At 35.9% G+C, this 23071-nt stretch overlaps 1 protein-coding gene across 11 annotated transcripts in view; it reads left to right on the top strand.

Moving 5' to 3' along the window:
• STXBP4 (syntaxin binding protein 4) overlaps positions 1-23071 on the top strand; it is a 206025-nt gene that overhangs the window by 66593 nt on the left and 116361 nt on the right. For 10 of the 11 annotated variants that reach the window (XR_006341150.1, XM_043902705.1, XM_043902709.1 and 7 more), the window contains 4 exons: positions 110-206; positions 2556-2647; positions 18952-19047; positions 22493-22558. Coding sequence is in view for 10 of the 11 variants with exons in the window: in XM_043902705.1 (XP_043758640.1) it covers positions 110-206; positions 2556-2647; positions 18952-19047; positions 22493-22558 (351 nt within the window). In the remaining variant the exon portion in view is untranslated. The remainder of the gene's footprint in view (positions 1-109; positions 207-2555; positions 2648-18951; positions 19048-22492; positions 22559-23071) is intronic. The other variant, XM_043902712.1, reaches the window with a different exon arrangement.

Below are 23071 nucleotides of genomic sequence, written 5' to 3' on the forward strand. Positions count from 1 at the left end.
TCACTGTTCCAGGTATTGATTCTTTTCACTGGGTTGTAAATAATGTGTAATGAAGTTTTATTCTTTGGAGATTTGCAAAATTGCTTCACATACATCCTTTCCATTCCAGGCTCTAAATTATCTTGGAATTCAGCCCACAAAAGAGCAACACCAAGCCCTGAGACAGCAAGCACAAGTAGACCCAAAGGGGACAGTGTCTTTTGGAGGTAACGTGAGGTTCATCATGTTGCATCATCACAGAAACTTGGTCAAAGAGTTGCTGTGGCCCATATTCATTAAGAAGAGTGCCTCTTCTTTAGAAGGAAGAAAAGAAAAACAAAAACCACATCTATTAATATGTCAAGTTCCTTAAAGGGTGGGACTTTGTTAGTGGCTCAGTGGTAAATAATCCACCTGTATAGCAGGAGATGCGGATTTGATCCTTGAGTTATGAAGATCCCCTGGAGGAGGGCCTGGCAACCCACCCCAGTATTCTTGCCTGGAGAATCCCATGGACAGAGGAGCCTGGAGAGCTATATACAGTCCATGGGGTCTCAAACAGTCAGACACAACTGAAGCGACTGAGCATGCACATAATGCCTTAAACAGTATTCTAAAAACTCAGAATTATTGGCCTAACTGAGTCAACAGAAAGGAGAACTTTCTTAGACTCTTTCAGCTTTAAAATATCATCATTCTATCATGTTATGGTCTGTTTTTAATTTATTGTATAAATGTTACTTTAGTAATAACTAAAGAAATAATACAAAATATAGAAGCCCTAGTTCTGCTATTATGAAAGTCTAAACTTTTTTTCAACCAATATGATATAATAATATCATACACTGCACTGTTGGAAATGTTGATGGTTTTTCATTAACTGATAGTATAAATAATTCTATATTTATAGAATTATTAGAATTAGAATTATATAGAATCTATATTTATAGCTTTTTTTCTTCTTTCTCTTAGGATAAATTCCCACAAGTGGCTTAGACTTTTCATATGTATTGATAAATTGTTTTTCAGAGACATTTTACACACATATTTGTTCTGCCACTAGTAATGTTTGAATGTAACTGTTATTTGTATCCTTAACAGCATTAAGAATTTAATACTTTTTTTATAGAGTAGGTGCAACATTGTATCATTCTAAAAGCATCAGCATTGCTAAAGAAAGAAATTTGGGGTTTTGAAGTGCTAAAAAAATATATTTGCTCCCCTCTCCTTTTGAAAATCTCCAAATAATGAGAACAAGAAACAGAAATACATGTACAACCAGAATGTATAAGGACAGAAAGTAAATGAGGACAGTAAATGAATTAGTGAGCAGAGGCATGTAAAGCCCAAGTGTTTGAGAAGACAGGGGAATCACAGCAGGAACAAGCCAATTCCTGGAAAGGTTTAGGAATTGAGAGCATCAGGTACTTGAGGCTGGGTGTAGGCAGGGCATATAGAACAGAATTGTTAGGAATCTGTGTAAGGAGCAATTAGGTATGTTTTTCCTGCCCTCTCTCAAGCAATCCAGCAACTGCCACTCCCTTACCCTTGCAGAGGAAAATAAGTCTATCCTCTTGAGAAATTAAACCAGATTGATTCTGGACCTATAGTTGCCAGCAGCTAGGGAATTTAGGGGTATGTATGGTGAATTATCTCTCACAACACACACTCAGATTGCTCAGTGATATTTGCAACCGTATTTATACCCTATGGGTAGGGTAACCAGTTGTAGGAGTTTCTCCAAAGAACCTGAACAAGACATCAAAATAGTTGGCTACCTTATTACTCTGTAGTGAAACCCACTGGCTAACAAAGAGAGTTATGCACACAAAATTTCCAATCAATGATTTAGTACCTAATTTTTCTTGAATGTGAACTTAAAGCCAGGATTTATCAGACATTTGGAGATATCCTTCAACATAGAATGTAAAGCCCCAAAGTGGCAGATAAATAGAAAAAGAGGAACTCAGAAAAAAGAAATATTGCCAGAGCAGAGAACTTCAGGTAAACCATATATTAGAAACAATAAACAAAACTAAGCTTTCCATGAAATAAGAGTAGGATATTGTAAAATAGGAACAATTAAAAAGATCATTGGAAAGTAAAAATATAGGTGCCAAATTTTTTTTAAAAATTGAAGATAGATGAACATGTCACACTCCATGTCTAAAGAAACTTACAGTTTGCCAGGTTGGCATTAGGCAGTGTTAGATAACAATCAAGAGAGTATGTCTTTGAGTCAGACTTTAAATGGAATCTTGCTCTGCTACTTATTTGCCAAGTTAACTTATCTTAGCCGCAAACTGTAAAATGGAGAGGATTAAAGGGTCTATCTCAGAAAATTCTGGGGATGAAATTACAAAGTGCCATTCCTAGCATTTGAGGCAGTTACAGAAACATTCATTGCTATTATTATTATTACTGCTACTACTATTGTTATTATTATTAATCCTATTTAAGTCAGTTAAATTTTAACCATTATTATAACATATAGCTTCAACTTCATGTAGAGAAAGGTAAAGTTTACTTAGATAAGGTTAAGTGCTGTATTCTTACTGAAATGTGTTCCGTTTTAGATTTTGTCCACGTTGCCAAAAACTTGTTTTGCTTGCAATTGGATGAAGCCAATGTCGATGCACATGAAATTACCAGCATATTAAATTCACAGGTAGAGTATGCCCTATAGAATTGTCTTAATTGCACTTAAGTCATGTCTTAAATGGGCTTCCCTGTTAGCTTAGCTGGTAAAGAATCTGCCTGTAATGCAGGAGACCCAGGTTTGATGCCTAGGTTGGGAACATCCCCTGGGGAAGGGATAGGCCACCCACGCCAGTATTCTTGGGCTTCCCCGTTAGCTCAGCTGGTAAAGAATCCGCCTGTAATGCAGGAGACCCAGGTTTGATTCCTAGGTTGGGAACATCCCCTGGGGAAGGGATAGGCCACCCACCAGTATTCTTGGGCTTCCCTGGTGTCTCAGACAGTAAAGAATCTGCCTGCAGTGCAGGAGACCTGGGTTTGATCCCTAGATTGAGAAGGTTCCCTGGAGAAGGGCATGGCAGTTCACTCCAGTATTCTGGCCTAGAGAATCCCCATGGACAGAGGAGCCTGGTGGGCTACAGTCCATGGGGTCACAAAGAGTCGGACATGACTGAGTGATTAAGCACAGCACAGCACGTCTTACGTGTTACGTGTCACATACATATGCTTGCTTATTTTTTAGAAAATAAGTTAAGCAGATTAAACGTGCTTCCTGGGTAAATATATGAAATACAGATAGTTTAAAAATCAAAAGTGAAATTTTGTCTTGATCTCCTTTATCCTCCTCTCTCACTGTGCCCTTATGACACTCCCATCTTTAAGTTTACCACAGAAAAGTACTATACCTTAAATGTTAACCCTAAAATATTGCAGTCTGAGCCATCCTTGTGTAGTCAGCATCCACACCAAGAAACGCAGAGTTAAAGAAACCACTGGGACCCTGATGTCTCCACTCCCATGCTCCTTTCTAGTTCTCTAGTGCTGACCCTCCCCACCCCAAGTCAAGGTAACAAGCTGCTCTTTGGCCCTCCAACAACATAGGTCTGTTTCGCTATTTTTGTGCTTTATCTAAAATGAAGTCGTGAAGCCTATTAACTTCGTAAGTTATTTGTTCTATGAAACTTCGATATTTATATTGTCAAATCTTTCAGTTCTTTCCTTTATGGATATTTGGTACATTATTAAGGAAGATCTTTTCGTTTTATAGTATATATATTACATACTCTTTATAAATACTTTTTGTTTATGCATGAGGTTGGGCCTCAAATAAGTAACCACTTGCCCTTATTCTATCATCGTTTATTCAGTAACTATCCTTTTCCACTTTTGCAGCTAATTTAAAATACAGATTTTAATATGTCCTAAATTTCATATGAATACTCAGATATTTCTAGACAACCACTCTGTTCCATTGGTCTATTTCTTCCTGCCAGGACAGTATTATCTTGATTACTCTAGCTTAATAGATCTAGGTTGATATCTGTTAGGTCAAGTCTTTCCTTCTTTTGCTAGCTTCTTGATTTTTATCTAACTACATGATCTTTAGAATCATTGTGCAATGGTAATGAAAATTCAGTTGGGACTTTCTGTTTTTAATTGGAATACTATTGACTATAGAGGATGGTTTGAGAGAAGTGAAATGGTTTATTTCTTCATTCATTTAAGTCTTTGTTGATGTTTGGAAAGAGGAAATTATATCTTGCTTCATAGTGGTCTTGAATATTTCTTGTTAAGTCAAATAGGTAAACTATAGTTTTTGATGCTATTGAAACTGGGACTTTTTTTTAGCATTATATTTTCTAATTTATTAATAAAAATTGATTTTTGAATGGCTATTTTGTGTGATGCCACTGTATTGAACTCCCTCATTCTAGTTATTTTTCAGTTATTTATCTTGAGTTTTCTAGGTAGACATTTGAAGTTAATTACTTTTGTCTCTTTCACAATTTTTTACTTTTTCTGAATGCTGTTGAATAGAGCTACAAAATGGAGCAAGAACCTAATTTCCATGATATTTGAGTCATTTTCCATTTTTAATTTCTGAAAAAGAAACTAGCATTATCTTACTTAATGAGCAAGTTTTACAGTTGGCCATTGAACTACATATGTTTGTACTGTACAGGTCCACTGCATCACAGGTTTTTTTTTCAGTATTATATACTATAGTACTACATAATCCAAAGTTGGTTAAATGCTAGGGTGCAAAATCACAGATGTGGAGGGCTTACTGTAAAGTCATACTCAGATTTTCCACTATGTGGAGGATCATTGTCCCTAACCCCTCACATTGTTCATGTGTCAGCTGTTTGTGGGTCATCCAGTTCCGCTGAAGCAATTTAAATAATAGAAACTATACCTGTTCCTTGAAGGCTTGAAAATGTTTCATATGCCAAGTGATTGGGGCCTAGATCTTTCAAGGAGAGGGGATGTTTCCTATATAATGTCTTCTAAGGTGGCTTTATTCAAATGTTTGTTCTTTTCTTGGGTAATGTTGTGGATCTACATTTTCCTAGAAAAAAATTCTTTTCATCAAGATATTAAAATTTATTAAACATTAGCATGGATTTTTTTCAGATTTTTAATCCTTATTTTTGATGATACTGCTTTTTATTTTATAGATGTACTGCACAATTTTTTTTTTTTTATTCCATCACACAGCTTATGGGATCTCAGTTTCCAAATTAGGAATCAAACCCAGGCCTCTGCAGTGAAAGCAATGAATCCTAACCACTAGACCACCAGGGAACTCCCAACACAATTTTTACACAGTACTCACACCCACAAGTTTTTTTCTATCCTTAAATGTTTGACTGTGGTGGGCCTTTGTTGCTGAGCATGGGCTTTCCCTAGCTGCAGTGAGCAGGGCTACTCTTGGTTGGGGTGCATGGGCTTCTCATTGCAGAGCACCGCCTCTATGTGTATTGGCTTCAGGAGTTGCAGCATAAGGGCTCAGTAGTTGTGGCACATGGACTTACTTGCCACGTGGCGTGTGGGATCGTCCTAGACCAGGGCTTCAACCCGTGTCCCCTGCATTAGCAGACAGATTCTTAACCACTGGACCAACAGGAAAACCCCATATCGATAAGTTTTTATAGATAATATTTTAATAATCACTCAACAGTATATAATTTTTCTGTTGTGGATATGTCTTTGACTTATTTTAAACTGTTTTAAACATTTTCTAGTGATATACTATAGTTCCCTTTTGGTTACTGATTTCTAGTTTAATTTAGAGGGCCATATTCAGAGACATATTCACAGACATATTTAATTCAGACATATTCTGTGTGGTATTAATCCTTTGACCATATACCCAGCATTTAGTCAATTTTATGGAATGTTTTCTGTTGTGTGAAAAGCACGTATGTTTTACAGTTGTTGGATGCAGTGCTTTCTATGTGTCAGGTCAAGGTTCAGATCATGTGGTTCAAATTTTCTATTTTCTTTTAAAATCTTCTCTTTCATTGCTTATTTTTTGTTGTTGTTGTTGCCTTTTATTGTATTGTCTATAACTGAGAGACAGGTGTTTTAAAATTTCCTCCGTTTGGCTCTGCTAATTTTTGCTTTTCATATCATGAGCTTTTATTATTATTTTTATTTTAGAGTTGTCATAGTCTGACAGGTTGCTGAATCTCTTCATCTTGAGAATGTTTCTTGCTTTAAAACTACCTTAGTCTAATTGTGTAATGGTTGGTTGTTTGGTTTGGTTTCCAATTATTGTAAACATAGTTTTTAAAAGTTATAATTAAAATGTATTATTATATTAGTTTCAGGTGTATAATATAGAGATGAGTTTTATACATTATGAAATGATAGCAACAATAAAACCAGTTACTACCTATCATGATAAATGTTGTTACAATGTTATTGACTGTATTCACTATGTATACGTTACATCTCTATGACTTATTTATTTAATATATTTGGAACTTTGTATGTATTAATCCCCTTCACCTATTTCACATCCATCCCCACCTGTTTCCCCTCTGGCAGCCACCTGTTTGCTTTCTGTATGTATAGTCAGTTTCTGTTTTATTTTATTCCTTTTGTTTGTTTTGTTTTTTAGGTTCCACATGTAAATGAGGTCATATGGTATTTGTTTTTTTCTGAATTATTTCACTTAGTGTAATACCCTTCATGTTCATCCATGTTGTCACAAAGAGCAAGATTCCTTCTTTTCATGGCTGAGTAATAATATATATATATGTTGTATAATGTTAAATATATAACATCATATATATGCATGTGTGTGTTTATATATATGTTTATATACACGTACCACATCTTTGTTTGTTCATCCACTGACAGACACTTAGCTTGTTTCCATGTCTTGGCTTTTGTGAATAGTGCTACGACACATCTTTTTAAAGTCGTGTTTTAGTTTTCTCCAGATAAATACCCAGAAGAGAACTGCAGGGCTGGATGGCAGCTCTCTTTTCAGTGTGTAAAAACTCTTCATTTATTTTGGCTGTGGGATCTTTGTTGCTCTGTACAGGCTTTCTCTAACTGTGGTGAGCAGGGCCTGCTCGGGTTGCAGTACCAAGCTTCTCATTGTGGTGGCTTCTCCTATTGCGGATCCTGGTGCTGGAGCACCCAGGCTTCAGTAGTCGCAGTGCGCGTGATTCAGTAGTTGTGGCGCCCAGGCTCCAGAGCACGCATGCTTCCGTAGTTACAGTGCCCTGTGGCATATAGACTCTTCCTCTGCTGGGGACTGAACCTGTGTCCCCTGCATCAGCAGGCAGACTCCCAACCATTGCACCACTAGGGAAGTCCTCTTTTCAGTTTTTTGAGGAAGCTGCATACTGATTTCCAAAGTGGGTGCAACAATTTACAATCCCACTGACAGTGTGAGAGTTTTCCTTTACTTCACATCCTTACCAACACTTGTTGTTTATAGTCTTTTTGATAATAAGCATATGATACATGTGAGGCGGTATCTCAGTGTGATTTTAATTTACATTTCCTTGATGATTAGTAATGTTTAGTACCTTTTCAAGTTCCTGATAGCTGTCAATATATCTTCTTTGGTAAATGTCTGTTCACATCTGCTGCCCATTTTTAATTGAGGTTTTTGTTCTTTGATAATGTGTTCTATGAGTTTTTTGTATTTTAATATCAACCCCCTTATTGTATATATCATTTGCAAATAACATCTCTCATTCAGTAGGTTGCATTTTCGTTTCGTTGGTGTTTTCATTTGCTGTACAAAAGCTTTTTAGTTTGATTTATTCCCATTTGTTTATTTTTGCTTTTGTTGCCCTTGCTTGAAGAGAGATACCAAAAAAAAAAAAAAAATTGTGCTAAGGCTGATGTCAAAGAGTATACTGCCTATGTTTCCTTCTAGGAGATTTATAGTTTCAGGTCTTACAGTTTTTAAGTCTTAAATTTACTTTGTGTTTCTTTTTGTATATGGTGTGAGAAAATAGTCCAGTTCCTTCTTTTGCGTGTAGCTGTCCCATTTACCAGCACCACATACTAAAGAAACTCTTCTCTCCATTGTGTTCTCTTGCCTCTTACATTGTAGATTAATTGACTCTATAAGTGTGGGTTTATTTCTGGGCTCTTGATTCTGTTCCATTGACCTATGTATCTATTTTTGTGTCAGTACCAAACTGTTTTGATTACTGTAGCTTTATAGTGTATGTTCGTGTTTTGGACTGTGAAACCTCCAACTTTGTAATTATTTTTCTCAAGATTGCTTTGAACAGACTGATCACTAGAAGGGAAATAGAATATGTAATTTAAAAAAAAAAAAGCCTCCCTACAAACAAAAGTCCAGGAGCAGATGGCTTCACAGATGAATTCTACCAGACATACAAAGAACTTTTACCAATCCTGCTCAAACTCTTTCAAAAAAGACTGAAGAGAAAGGAACACTCCCAAAGACATTCTATGAAGTCATTACCCTGATATGAAAACCAGACAAAATTACCACCAAAAAGAAAATTATAGGCCAATATCTTTGCTAAATGTAGATGCATAACCTCTCAGCAAAATATTACCAAGCTGAATCCAACAGTACATAAAAAAAAATCATATACCATGACCAAGTGGGATTCATTCCAAGTTCACAAGGATGGTTCAAGTGCACAAGTCAATCAGTGTGATGTACCACATCAAGAGAAGAAGTAAAAAGCCACATGATCATCTCAACAGATGGAAAAAAAGCATCTGACAGAATTCAGCATTCGTTCATGATAAAAAACCCTTACCAAACTGGATGTAGAAGAAACATATCTCAATGTAATAAAAGCTGTGACAAACCACAGCCAATAGAATATTCAATGGTAAAAAGCTGAAGGCCTTATCACTAAAATCTAGGGCAAGACAAGGATGGCAGTTCTCACCACTTCTTTTCTACATAGTATTAGAAGTCCTGGCACTGCAATCAGATAAAAGATATCCAGATTGGAAGGAAAGAGATAAAATTCTCATTATTTGCAGATGAAATGATACTATATATATATAGAAAACCCTAAAGAATTTCCACAAAATCTACTAGATCTGATAAATGAATTCAGCAAGGCAATAGGGTGCAAGATTAGCATTTAGAAATCGGTTGTATTTCTTTACACTAACAATGAAATATCAGAAAGGGAATGTAAAAAAGCAATAACTTTTAAAATCACACCCAAAAAATGATGCTTAGAAATGAACCTGAACAAAGAGGTGAAAAACTTATATAACTATAAACATTAATAAAGGTAATTTAAGATGATTCAAAGAAATGGAAAGATATTGTATGTTCTTGGATTAGAAGAATTAATATTATTAAAATGGTCATACTACTAAAAGCAATTTACAGATTTAACCTGATCCCCATCATTTACCCATGACATTTTTCACAGAACTGGAAGAAAAAAAAAATCCTAAACTATGTCTGAAACTATAGAATTGCCATGAGACCCAGAATCGCCAACCAATTCTGAGGAAAAAGAACAAAGCAGGAGGCATAATCTCCCAGATAGGTATAATAATCAAAACAGCACATATTGGCACAAAAACAGATACAAAGATCAATGGAACAGAATAGAGAGCCCAGAAATAAACCCATATACCCATGGTCAGTTAATCTTTGACAAAGAGAGGTAGAATATGATAGGAAAAAAGACGTAAATCTCTGACAAGACACCGTGGAACTCCTAGAAGAGAACATTGGCAAAGTATGCTTTGACGTAAATTGTACCAGTGTTTTTTTAAGTCAGCTTCCCAAGGCAGTAGAAATAAAAATAACCAAATTAGGACCTAATCAAACTTACAAGCTTTTGCACACCAAAGTAAACCATAAACAAAACAAAGAGACAATCTATGAAATGGGGGGAAATATTTGCAAACATTGCAACCAAGGGCTTAATTTCCAAAACATAGAAATAGCTCATAAAACTCAACAACACCAGATAATCCAATTGAAAGTGGACAAAAGACCCAAATAGACATTTCTTCAAAGGCATACAGTTGGCCAATAGGCACATGACAAGATGTTCAACTCATCAATTATTAGAGAAATGCAAATCAAACTACTACACCAGACACCAGTCAGAACAGCCATCATTAAAAAGTCTATAAATAACAAATGCCAGAGGGTGTGGAGAAAAGGGAACTCCTGCACTGTTGGCGGGAATGTAAGTTGGTGTAACCACTATGGGAAACAGTATGGAGGTTCCTCAGAAAATGAAAAACCATGTGATCCAGCAATCCTGCTGTTAGACACATTAGCCAAACAGTACATGTACCTTCATCGAGCACTATTTACAATGGCCAGGACACGGAAACAATGTAACTGTCCATCAACAGGTGAATGGACAAAGGAGATGTAGTACATATATACAGTGGAATACTACTCAGCCATAAAAAACAGAAGTAATGCTGTTGTAGCAACGTGGACGCACTTAGAGAGATTATCATACTAAGTGAAGTAACTCAGAAAGAAAAGGACAAATACCATATGGTATCACTCTTATGTGTTAATAGAATCTAAAATATGACACAAATGAACCTATCTACAAAGTAGAAACAGACTTGCAGGCATAGAGAACAGACTTGTGGTTGCCAAAGACTGGAGTCAGGGGAGGACTGGACTGAGATTTTGTGGTTTGTAAATGCAAACTATTATTCTCAGAATTTTATCATCTTTCCTGTCTCTTTTAACTCTTATTTCTCTTCCATATTGCCCTAGAATGTTACCCCGATATGTTATAATATCAAGGTTAAAAATCTTCCCTTAGTTACCCTATCATTTTGCTACCCCCAAATTTAAATAAATTCAAATGTATTTGTTTTAACTCACTATGTTCATAAACTCTTACATATTAAAATTTTCGTCTGAATTGGTTAGTCATTATACTATTGATACACAGTCAAAAAATTTAAGTTTTGTATATGAATTTTGATAAAATTTTTAAAGGTAATATTTTAAATGTGAATTCATATTTCAATGAGTTGGAAGGATTATTTGCAATCCAGTTCTGTCATTTATAAGATTTCCATATATGCATGGGCCTTTCTAGACTCTTTATTCTACTGGTTGACTTGGCTTCATAAGTCTTGATATATTTTCCCACCTTGTTGTTCTTTTCAGATATTACTTTGGCTATCTTATCTATATAAATTTTAGCCAGAATCTTGCTACTTTGAACTTATAGATTATTTGGGGAAAACTCAACATCTTTATAAGTTTCAATCTATCTGTGAACATGTTTTGGCCTCTTATTCATCTATATCTTCTCAATATATAATATATAAGTGTATATAACACACTTGAGGTATTTTTTTCCAATACAAGCCTTATTAATCTCTGTTATATATATTTCCAGATACCTCACACTTTTTTGCCATTATAATAAAGTGGTGTTTTTTTTTAAGACTTTATTTTAGAGCAGGTTTGGTTTCACTGCAAAATTAAGGGGAACATACAGAGATTTCCTGAATACCCACACCTCTACACATGCTTAGCCTTGTCTGTTGTTGACCTCCTCCTTCAGAGTGACACATTTGTTTGATGAGCCTGCATTGACACAGCATAATCACCCAAAGTTTGCAGTTTACATTATGGTTTACTCTTGGTGTATACATTCTGTGTAGGTTAGGACAAGTGTATAGAGACATATATCAATCATTATGGTATCATACAGAATATTTTATTACATAAAAGATTCTCTGTGTACTGTGTATTGTGTCTCCACAGCCTTACTGCCCCCCCATCCAAATCCATCAAAACCACTGATCCTTTTATTGTCTCCATAGTTTTGCCCTTTCCAGAATGTCATATACTTAGAATCATACAGTATACAGCTTTTTCAGATTGGCTTCTTTCAAGCAATAATCTGCACTTAATGTTTCTCCATGTCTTTTCATCTCTCTTATCTGGATGGTTATTTATCTGTTTACCCACTGAAAAACATCTCGATTGCTCCTAGTTTGGGTAGTTATGAATAAAACCTCTGTAAATGTCCATGTGCATGTTTTTCTGTGGACATGATTTTTCAACTTCTTTGCGTAAATACCAAGAAACTTAATCGATGGATCATATGTTAAAAGGATGTTTAATTTTGCAAGAAACTGCCAACTCTCTTCCAAAGTGGCTGTACTGTTCTGTATTCTCACCAGCAATGAATGAGCATTCCCATTGCTGAGAATGAGAATTCCCAAAGACCTGGTGGTTTGGGAACTCGGGAAATTGCTCAGTTCTCCCCGAATTGAGGCACTGATTTAGCAAGACTGATTCTGTAGCTTTTAGGGTAGGAAGACTGAAGCACTAAGAGCACAGTTTCCTTCCTCTCATCTAGGTGTTATGTTCTTACCTACTTATGTGACAGCAGGACATTGTTTCCTAATTGCCAAACAGTATTAGAAGCCGCCATGCCCATTCTGATGAGGAAAGGCAAAGGTGGTGGGGAGCTTACATAAGCCACGTAGGGAATGAGCGTGCAGAGCTTTCTTAGCAACTGCAAAGAAATACTTGGTCTCCAAATTAGTAATTTACTTCCTTTTTGTCAGTACCAATATGGTTTCAGAGCAAATAAGAATGTATTCAGGATGCTGCATTTTGATAGCAAGAGCAAAGTGCTGATGGTAATTGTACAAGGCCTATGTGCTGATAATTTCCTGTTTGTAGCTTCAGATCAAATATTGTGCAAGAATCATTATATCAGTTTACAAGAATTCTTCTGTAATATTCTGCTTGTCAACACACAGAAGAGTCCCCATTAAATGTTGGCTTTCCTCTTTTTTCCACCTGAATCCATAACTCCATGATAAGAATCCATTTTTACTTCACCACACTCACATATGTAACTGAAACAAAAGTCTCAAAGCGTTACTTAGCCTTTTTTACATCCTTGTATTCTTATTTAATACTCAGTTCTAGGCCAGTAAGTATTAGGTCTTATAATTTACTAATGAGTTATGCACCACCATTTGAAAATACTGTTAAAAATCAATGCTTGTCAAGTAGCTTACCAGAAACAAATTCTAAAAATATTTTTAGTATTATTCCCAAGGTTTTTTTGTTCTATTTTGTTTGTTTGTTTTAGTTAACACTATAGTGCCTCATATGAAATAGTATATCAGTTGATCTAAGGTCAGGCTACTGACATTCTGTGAAGATGGGGAAATTCCAGTGTGCTCACCCCCTCAACCATGTCATCTTAAAGAAGAGAGTCAGATTTTATAATCCATCTGTTAAGAATGCTTGTTTTTTACCCATATGTTTCTCTGGTTTTTTGGCTTGTATTTTCCTTTATTTTTTAAAAATATTTTTACTGAAACATAATGGATACAGTAATAAATAGAATCATACAATATGTACTCTTTTGTAACTAGCTTCATTTGCTGATCATTCTGTCTGACTCATAAGATTTCTTGAAATGCTATCTTTTAAGAAGGAATTGCTGAGTCAGTGTAAGTCCTACTTTTGTTTAGTTGACAAAAAAACTTTTTGGTTTTGGAATAATATGGCATTTAGAACCAAAAATATAATTATCTTGCTGTGATTCTAGTCATCACTGCTATATTAAAAATATATTAAAAATTCACACAGTGCTACACCTGCTGCTGGGACAAGATTACATCTAGAAAAGGCAAGGTTGGAGCCTACATTTAGCAGTATTCTAAACTTAGCATCAGCAGACGATGGTCCATGATGATATGATGGGTTTACCACAGTAATCATGTCTCATAAATAGGTTATATTAAAATCACAACTGGGGTTCTTGCTCAATCAGTTAAGTGATTGTATTTTAACAAGGGGAATAGAATAGAATGGAAAATAGTAAAGTGAACTGTGTATAATAGAAGTGATAATGTTTAACTGATAATTGGGTCATGATATAAATGACCCACTGTGTATAGCAGCAAACACTTTATAGTCACTTTACTATATCCTCATCTGTAAAAGATTACATGTATATTAAATAGCTACAGTGTATGTGGCATTGTTAGTTGCCCCAGCACATGTTATAAGATAAATAAAACTCAAGCCTGTCCTTCAAGGAATTTAGGATATAATGTAAGAAAATTCATGTATACAAACAAAGTTTAAAAATGCATTGTGATAGGGCCATGGTAATAATAGAACTTAGAGTACTCAGGGAAAATTCATAATGGACGTGGCATTTGAGTGAGTCTTCATTTTTTGTTTTGGTGTTTTCTTGACTATGCCACATGGCATGCTGGACCAGGGATCAAACTCAGGTCCCCTGTCGTGGAAGCATGGAGTCCTAACCACTGGGCTGCCAGGGAAGTCCCTTGAGTGAGTTTTGAATCGTATATGATTTTATCTGCTCAAGAGGTGATCAGAGTGATGAGTATTAGCATGAAAAAATAAATGTGTACAATGTGATAGTAAGCAGAGAATAATCTACTTTTTAAAAAAGATAATTGAGTACATGCAGATCAGAGAAGAAAGGAAGAGTAAATATTAAACTTAGAAGATGCTAAAGCTGAAACTCCAATACTTTGGCCACCTAATGCAAAGAACTGACTCATTGGAAAAGACCCTGATGCTGGGAGGGATTGGGGGCAGGAGGAGAAGGGGACAACAGAGGATGAGATGGTTGGATGGCATCACTGACTCAATGGACATGTGTTTGGGTGGACTCCGGGAGTTGGTGATGGACAGGGAGGCCTGGCATGCTGCAATCCATGGGGTCGCAAAGGGTCAGACATGACTGAGCGACTGAATTGACTGACTGAAACTGTAGTTAAGTTAGTAACCATTAAGGAGAATAGTGATATCATCAAAGTGATATTATAGTGTTGTCTTATCTTGGAAGGGGTTAAAGTGGTGGTTGATAGTCTAAACAGGGGACCAAAGAAAGACTGTAAGTATGGATGAACAAAGAGAGATGAGAAGAATGGGAAAGAAATGGAGAGACAGGTCTAAGACATTGACCAAAGCAAGTATGCCGTCAATGAGGCATGCATTTGAATGTCAGAGCAAAGGAGAATGGGTTAGAGACAACCTCCAAGTTTTTTATTAGGGTGATTAATGATATATGGTTCTTTTACTAGGAAGAAGGAATAAGAAGAGAAAGATAGAGAAGATGATGGGCTGTGTTTTGGAAAGAGTAAGTTCATGATGCTGACAGGTATAAAGAACTGAAAGGGAATAAGGAACTATACATCAGGAGAGAGATTTGCAAATTATGTGGAGGGTGATAGTTGTAATAGCATGGCAGTGAACGTTATCACTCAGGGACAGCCTGTAGAGAAGGTGGCAGAAAAGGACAAACTTTGGGGAACCTCTCTTTTCTCCATTTAAGAAGTAGAAATGAAATTAAGTCATTAGAAACAGCCTAAATATCCTGAGGGTAGATGAAATATTAGAGTATCGAAAACCTAGGGAAGATAAGGAAGCTGTGGTACATATACACCATGGAATATTACTCAGCCATTAAAAAGAATTCATTTGAATCAGTTCTAATGAGATGGACGAAACTGGAGCCCATTATACAGAGTGAAGTAAGCCAGAAAGATAAAGAACATTACAGCATACTAACACATATATATGGAATTTAGAAAGATGGTAACAATAACTCTATATGCAAAACAGAAAAAGAGACACAGATGTACAGAACAGACTTTGGGACTCTGTGGAAAAAGGCGAGGGTGGGATGTTTCGAGAGAATAGCATCGAAACATGTATATCATCTATGGTGAAACAGATCACCATCCCAGGTTGGATGCATGAGACAAGTGCTCAGGGCTGGTGCACTGGGAAGACCCAGAGGGGTCGGGTGGAGAGGGAGGTGGGAGGGGGGATCGGGATGGGGAATACATGTAAATCCATGGCTGATTCATGTCAATGTATGACAAAAACCACTACAATATTGTAGAGTAATTAGCCTCCAACTAATAAAAATAAATGAAAAAAAAAAGAAAAAGAAAACCTAGGGAAAAGAAAGTTTCAAGGACAAGTGGTTGAGCAATACTATGTGTAACAAAGTGGTTAACAAAAGTTGATGAGGGGCATATCTTTTTTCATAGCAGTCTGTTTGGTGACACTACAAGTAATTACTACTGAAATGTCAGGAGGGAGGAAAGACATGTAAAGCAGAGTATAAGAAATAAAAGGATTAGGCAGGGTGAAATAAGGGAATACACAGAAATTTTAAGGAAAGGAGGTAGTTGGATGGGCTGGTTCATAATGGAAGGCTTTATCAATAAAATTAGACTGAAACAGAGGTTGTTATGTTCAGTTTAAGATGAATTGAGGTTGTGAATGTGGCCAGTGCTGTAGTGGCTATCCAGAATTGGCACAAGTCAAATAACTTAAAAACGATGATGATGAAGCAATAGTGAAGGGAGAATTGAGGTGAGGCCCACTGAGTGCAGTGCAGTGACTTTCTGTAGGGTCTCATGATACTATTGCAGACTTGAGAAAGCAGAGTAGAAATGATTTATAATGTTATTTACCAATTATCACAGATACCAGGGGGCCCAACGGTTGAAAAGAATATCATGAGAACCAGGTAAGAAAGAGATGTAAGACAGTAAAGAGGATAAAGTTCAAGAGCTGGAGGTAGATTAGAAAATAGTTATCTGTCTGGAGTCATCCATGTTATATAGCAACAGTTTATCTCATTTGACGCTGCTTGTTTAGTTGAATCATACTGGGAAAGTCACTGACCACGAAGGGGCTTTTCAAAGAATTCACAAGTACTATCTATCTCCAGTTTTTGCTACTTAGCCCTAAAATAACAATAGAGTTGTAAAACATTTTGTAAGTCATAGTTTGTTCTATGAATGTTAGTGTAGTGTTTTGCCTCCCCAAAATGATGCCATGGATTCTTTCATTCATGATTTATGTTCATTGTAAACTCAAAAATGATGAGTACATGCCTAAAAACCCCAATCCATAATTTATCTTAATAAATTTTTATAACTCTGTTATCTGGATTCTTATTTAAACTCTTAAATTCTGTTTATTTTTGCTTCTTAAGGTAACGAGGTAGAATAAGCAAATTTGAATGTTCAGTAGCTGTGTTTCCCAGAATGTGCTAGGTAGACATTAGTCCCATGAGATGCTACAAAATAAAGGAGGGTTGTGTGTGTAATATGATCAGAAAACTTGAGGAAAACAAGTCGTTATGTTACCATTTGGAATATTCAAAATGCTTATTAGCATATCAAAACTACTAGAAGACCTGCAGGGAAGAAGGGTACCTTTTTCTAAATCTTTTATTTCTCTAAATTACCTGACCTGCAAGGACCACTACCACCATCATCCTGTTATGGTTTTGTGCAAAACTAATATCTTTTGGAACACGCTTTGGGAATATTGCTACATTTGAGATTGTATTCAGAAGTAATCTAAACAGTTTAAGAATGAATTCTGTGAGTACTTATGAAATAGAATAACAGAGACAGATGAAGAATATGAGATCGTATATATTATGGATAATGACCATAGATACACAAAAGCAAATGTGTCAGGGCAAAAGGAAGCAGGAGTTGGACTGTGAAGAAGGCTGAGCACCGAAGAATTGGTGGTTTTGAACTGTGGTGTTGGAGAAGACTCTTGAGAATCCCTTGGACTGCAGGGAGATCCAACCAGTCCATCCTTAAGGAGATCAGTCCTGGGTGTTCATTAGAGGGACTGATGCTGAAGCTGAAACTCCAATACTTTGGCCACCTCATGCGAAGAGTTGACTCATTGGAAAAGACCCTGATGCTGTGAAGGATTGGAGGCAGGAGGAGAAGGGGACGATAGAGGATGAGATGGCTGGAAGGCATCACCGACTTGATGGGTGAATTGTTACCCCAGATTATTTAATATTCTCTTTTATCTAATGAAACAACTCCAAAATAAGAAAGTGAATCTTGTTATTGGAATGCAAAAGCCTAAGACTCATCAAAAAAGGAATTTTATGTTAGCTCTCATAATTAGTATCTAATATGTAACTTTTCTCTTGTATTTTAATATTGACAGTTTCTTCCCTGTGATTGCTTTGTTGCTGTCGTTCAGTCGCTCAATCATGTCCAACTCTTTGTGGCCCCATGTACTGCATCACATCAGGCTTCCCTGTCCTTCACTGTCTCCCAGAGTTTGTTCAAACTCATGTTCATGAGTCTGTGATGCCATCCAACCATCTCATCCTCTGTCACCCCCTTCTCCTCTTGCTCTCAATCTTTTCCAGCATCAAGGTCTTTTACAGTGAGTCAGCTCTTCACATCAGGTGGCCAAAGTGTTGGAGCTTCAGCTTCAGCATCAGTCCTTCCAGTGAATATTCAAGGACTGATTTCCTTTAGGATTGACTGGTTTGATCTCCTGGCTGTCCAAGGGGCTCTCAAGTGTCTTCTCCGATACCACAGTTCGAAAGCATCAATTTTTTGGCTCTCAGCCTTCTTTATAGTCCAACTCTCACATCTATACATAACTACTGGAAAAACAATAGCTTTGACTAGACCTGACTTTTGTCAGTAAAATGATGTCTCTGCTTTGTAATATGCTATCTAGGTTTGTCATAGCTTTTATTTCAAGGAACAAGTATCTTTTAATTTCATAGCTTCAGTCACTGTCTACAGTGATTTAAGAGCCCAAGAAAGTAAAATCTGTCACTGTTTCCACTTTTTCCCCATCTGTTTGCCATGAAGTGATGGGATGAGAGGCCATGATCTTAGTTTTCTGAATGTTGAGTTTTAAGCCAACTTTTCACTCTCCTCTCTCACCCTCATTAAGAGGCTCTTTAGTTCCTCTTTGTTATTTGTCATTAGGGTGGTATCAGCTGCATATCTGAGGTTATTGATACTTCTCCCGACAGTCTTGATTCCAACTTGTGATTCATCCAGCCTGGCGTTTTTCATGATGTATTCTGCATATGTATTAAATAAGCATTGTGGCGATATACAACCTTGACATACTTCTTTCCCAATTTTGAACCAGTCCATTGTTCCATGTCCTGTTCTAACTCTCCCTTCTTATCTTGCATACAGATTTCTCAGGAGACAGGTGATTCCTTAGAAACAGATGAAATGGAAAAGCTTAAGCGTGAAAGAAATGACGCCTTGGAAGAAGTGAATGCACTTAAGGTAATCTCCAATTTAGCTACCTTATATTTTCTTTTGTATAAAGAAAAGAAAGAAAATTATCGTGTGTTGAATTGTGGAGTATCGAGACTTAGTTGTTTTTGTTTTTGTTTTTTTAAATAATATCAATATCAGATAGTTTAGTATAGAATATTAATAATGAATTAATATTTGTTTCCTCAGCTGACCTTTAGAGAGTAAATTTTGAGCTCGCATACTCATTATTTATATTTCACAGATTCGGTGTAAACAGTGTGGTTTGTAATCATACCTTCTAATCTGACTACTTCTAACCCCTTTTTTTCCTCACACTAGTGGGAAGGATAAAGAGCCAGTGAAGCAAGCCATGACAATTTTAGGTCCTCACATGTTCACTGGAAAATACATTTTCTCCTATGTTCATGGGAATGCTTCAGGGACATCTTATTTTGCTAACATAATATGAAATTTAATGCATTGAGATTTAAAGGAAATAAAAACACAATGTATTTCCCAAATATACTGTAAGATTTTAGATCTCTATATATGTTTTAATTTTGTGTTTAGAATATTAAATTTGCATCATAATTTTTATGGAAAGCCATTATATTTTTCAGGTCTTCAAGAAAAGCAGTATAACTGCTTGTTTTCCACTAACTCATGATAGAACATATTTAAATTTTTTTCTGTGTTTATTTTTGGCTGTGCGGGTCTTCACTGCTGCCCAGGCTTTCCTCTAATTGCAGAGAGCCGGGCTCCTCCCTGGTTGCGGTACACGGCCTTTCACTGTGGTGACTTGGACTGTTCAGAGCGCGGGCTCCCGGGCAAGCGGGATTCAGTAGCTGTGGTGCCCAGGTTCTAGAGCACGGGTTTAGACAGGTTCAGTAGGAAATCTGTGCTCAGGCTTTGTTTCTCCGTGGCATGGAGGACTCTGCCCAGGTCACGTTCCGAAAGCCTGCGTCCCCTGCATTGGCAGGCAGATTCTTTACCACTGAGCCACCAGGGAAGCCCCAAATTATTTTTAATTAGTTTCTTAAATAAGTGAAATTCTATTATTTGTTTCATTTTTATTGAGGCAAAATCTTTACACCAAATTAGAAAAAGAAAGATATTTCCTTGCTACCTTAGTTTTTAAATTCTGACCTCTAGAGGAAGCTATTGTTTAACATATCTTATTTACCCTTTCAGAGACTTTCTCTGTGTACCCAAGCATATGCTAAAAAATATGTGTATACATGCTTCTTTAACTTTCACAGAATTGTTTCATATATTATACACTTTTTTACAACTTGTCTTCTTTTTTTCTCTTTGTTATTAGCATTATATTTTGGGTAACTTTTCAGGTTAATATAAACGAATCTACCTAATTCTTTTCAGTGCCTCTCCTATCCTCCAAAGGTTCTGTTCTAGATTATTTAACCAGTTCCCTATGATGAAATGAAAAAGATCTGAGAGCATCAGAAAATTCTGATGAACCATAAGATTCAATGACTTACACAGAGTAAATTATATAAATATGCTATCTTACCAGTATAACCAACACTGCACATGTTTTTTAAGAGAATATGAAAAAACTACTGTCAATTTATTATTAAAGCTAAATTTATATTTTTCATCTTAATTCTTGATCATGTCTGACTCTTTGTGACTGTAGCTTGCCAAGCTTCTCTGTCTGTGGAATTCTCCAGGCAAGAACAAAGTGGGTTGCCATTCCCTACTCCAGGGGATCTTTCTGATCCAGGGATCAAACCTGGGTCTTCTGCACTGCAGACAGATTATTTACTGTCTGAGCTACCACGGAAGCCCCAGTATTTATCATTGTTAAATTTAGTGATATATTTTTGTTTTTTACTGGAATATCAGTGGTAATAATTAGAATTTTAATTTAAAGATGTATTCATTTAATATTTAAACAAAGCTTTCCGGAGGAACTATTGAATAAATCAGGATTTGTATTTAAAATTTACGAGATGTAACTGAACATATCCTACTGTGACAAAACCTGAAATCACAGGTAAAATAAATTCTATATAATTTCCTTTACCTGGAAACCTATCTATTGGCTGAGAACCATTTGTTTAAATACAGAAAAAACTTCACAGCAATAAATGTTTTGTTTGAGATAATCTTTGTACTTTGAGTTTTTCTACTCGTATTATACACACAAAAAGCGGAGGTTGTTAAATGAATTTCACAAAATGTGTAGATGTCTCTCATCACTTCCCATTATCCTATGACATCTCTGTTTATCATGTCTGATTTGAGGTACAGATAAAAATGGAACCAAGCAAATTTGATGCCAATGGCTAATTTTTATTCTGCAAGAATGATTTTTAAGGTTCCATGGGCTTTATTTAACTTAAAGCCTTTCCGCGGAGTTCACATTGCTACTGCTTTGCAAAGTTGAATGAAAATAGATATATTTTCCATTTACAGATGCAAAAAACTAGGACACAAAGAGTGAAGGTGACTTACCAGAGCATAAAAGCCTAGGAGCCAGAAGTTTCTTGGCTCCTGTTCTGTGGCAGTTTCATTAGATTGCTATATTATATTCATCTTCATGTACCTTCATTTCAAAAATGAGCTCAAGTATAGCAGAAAGTAGATTGCTTCTTTTTTTTTTTTTTTTTTTAGAATGCTTCTTGTAGCAATTCCTCTAGTCAGGTTTATAGTAAAATGGCTGTTAAAGTACTTGTAGTATCTCTGATTTGATCAATAAAATGTGGATTTATTTATGACATAACAAAATTGAATGTTTTAGGGTGCTATTCTCAATATCCTTAATTTTAAGTTCAAAGATTTTAATATTTCTTTGGGATGCCAATGTTATTCCACCTTAGTAACTATTCTTTCATATTTTGATTACACTAGTTATATGTTCATTTTTATGGATAATCTTACAAAAATTAGCTAAATTGGGAACATTATGTTCAACTCAGTTTCATAATCCTCTTTCGTACATACAGTAAGAGGGACTCCTAAGTTATAATAATCATGCTCTTCAATTTGCAACCTCTTTGACACTGATTACTATTACCTAGCATTTATATGACATTTGTACATTTTTATCCTGATTGACTTATTTTGGACCTCAGGTTTTTAGGTTTTTTAAAAAGTGGCTAGTAAGGCGTTTCCTGGTGGCCTAGTAGTTAGAGGAGTCCAGGCTTTCACTGCCGTAGCCTGAATTCAATTTCTGGTCGGGAAATGAAGATCCTACATGTCGCCTGGCACAGGAAAAAAAATGTGCCTAATTATAGTAACAGAAAATATGTTTACATCCCAATTATACTATAAAGAGCTAATTACTTTTAACTGGTATGTATAAGGCAGAAAAGTCACTGGGAACTACATTTCCAGATTCTAGAAACTGGATGTTTGAGGAATTTGTAAGCCTTGAAATGAAGTTCTGAAAATCATACTCATTGATACCTTCTTAACAAGTTGTTAATTCAGTGGCTTTTTAATATAGGAAAAATTATTTGAATCGGAAAGGCAGAGGAAGCAATTGACAGAAGAACTCCAGAATGTGAAACAAGTAAGTGTATATATTGTTTATATGTGTCTTGCGAATGTGTGTGTAAACAAATGAGATATAGTTGCAGTACATTGATGCTGTAAAATATCTGAGAGCCTACAGATATAAACAGTATAGTATAGTGTACTGCTGCTTTCAGAGTTGGGTATCTATGGACTGAAACAATCAGTCTCATTGCTTTTCTACTCTTTTTTTCTTTCTCTTATATTTTTCCTTTTTCTTTTCTTCTGTTACTCATATTCATTTTATTAAAGCTAAAAGCAAATCAAGGGAGGAGGAAAGCTTCCAAGGCAGCAGAGCATCTTTAAATTTTTTTTTAGTAATAAAAAGTAAAAATTTATTTTCACTCTTTATCATTCTTCAAAGAATTTTAAGTAACACAGCAAAACAAATGCAACGATATCATGAAATAGAGATACAAGTAACAAATAAAATGTTAATAAGAATAGAAAATTAAGAGGACATTGCTATAGATCAGTGGCAGTCACCTGATTTTGAATCTCCCCAATATTA

Source organism: Cervus elaphus, chromosome 5 (genome assembly GCF_910594005.1).
Source record: "Cervus elaphus chromosome 5, mCerEla1.1, whole genome shotgun sequence".
NCBI classification, from domain to species: Eukaryota; Metazoa; Chordata; class Mammalia; order Artiodactyla; family Cervidae; genus Cervus; species Cervus elaphus.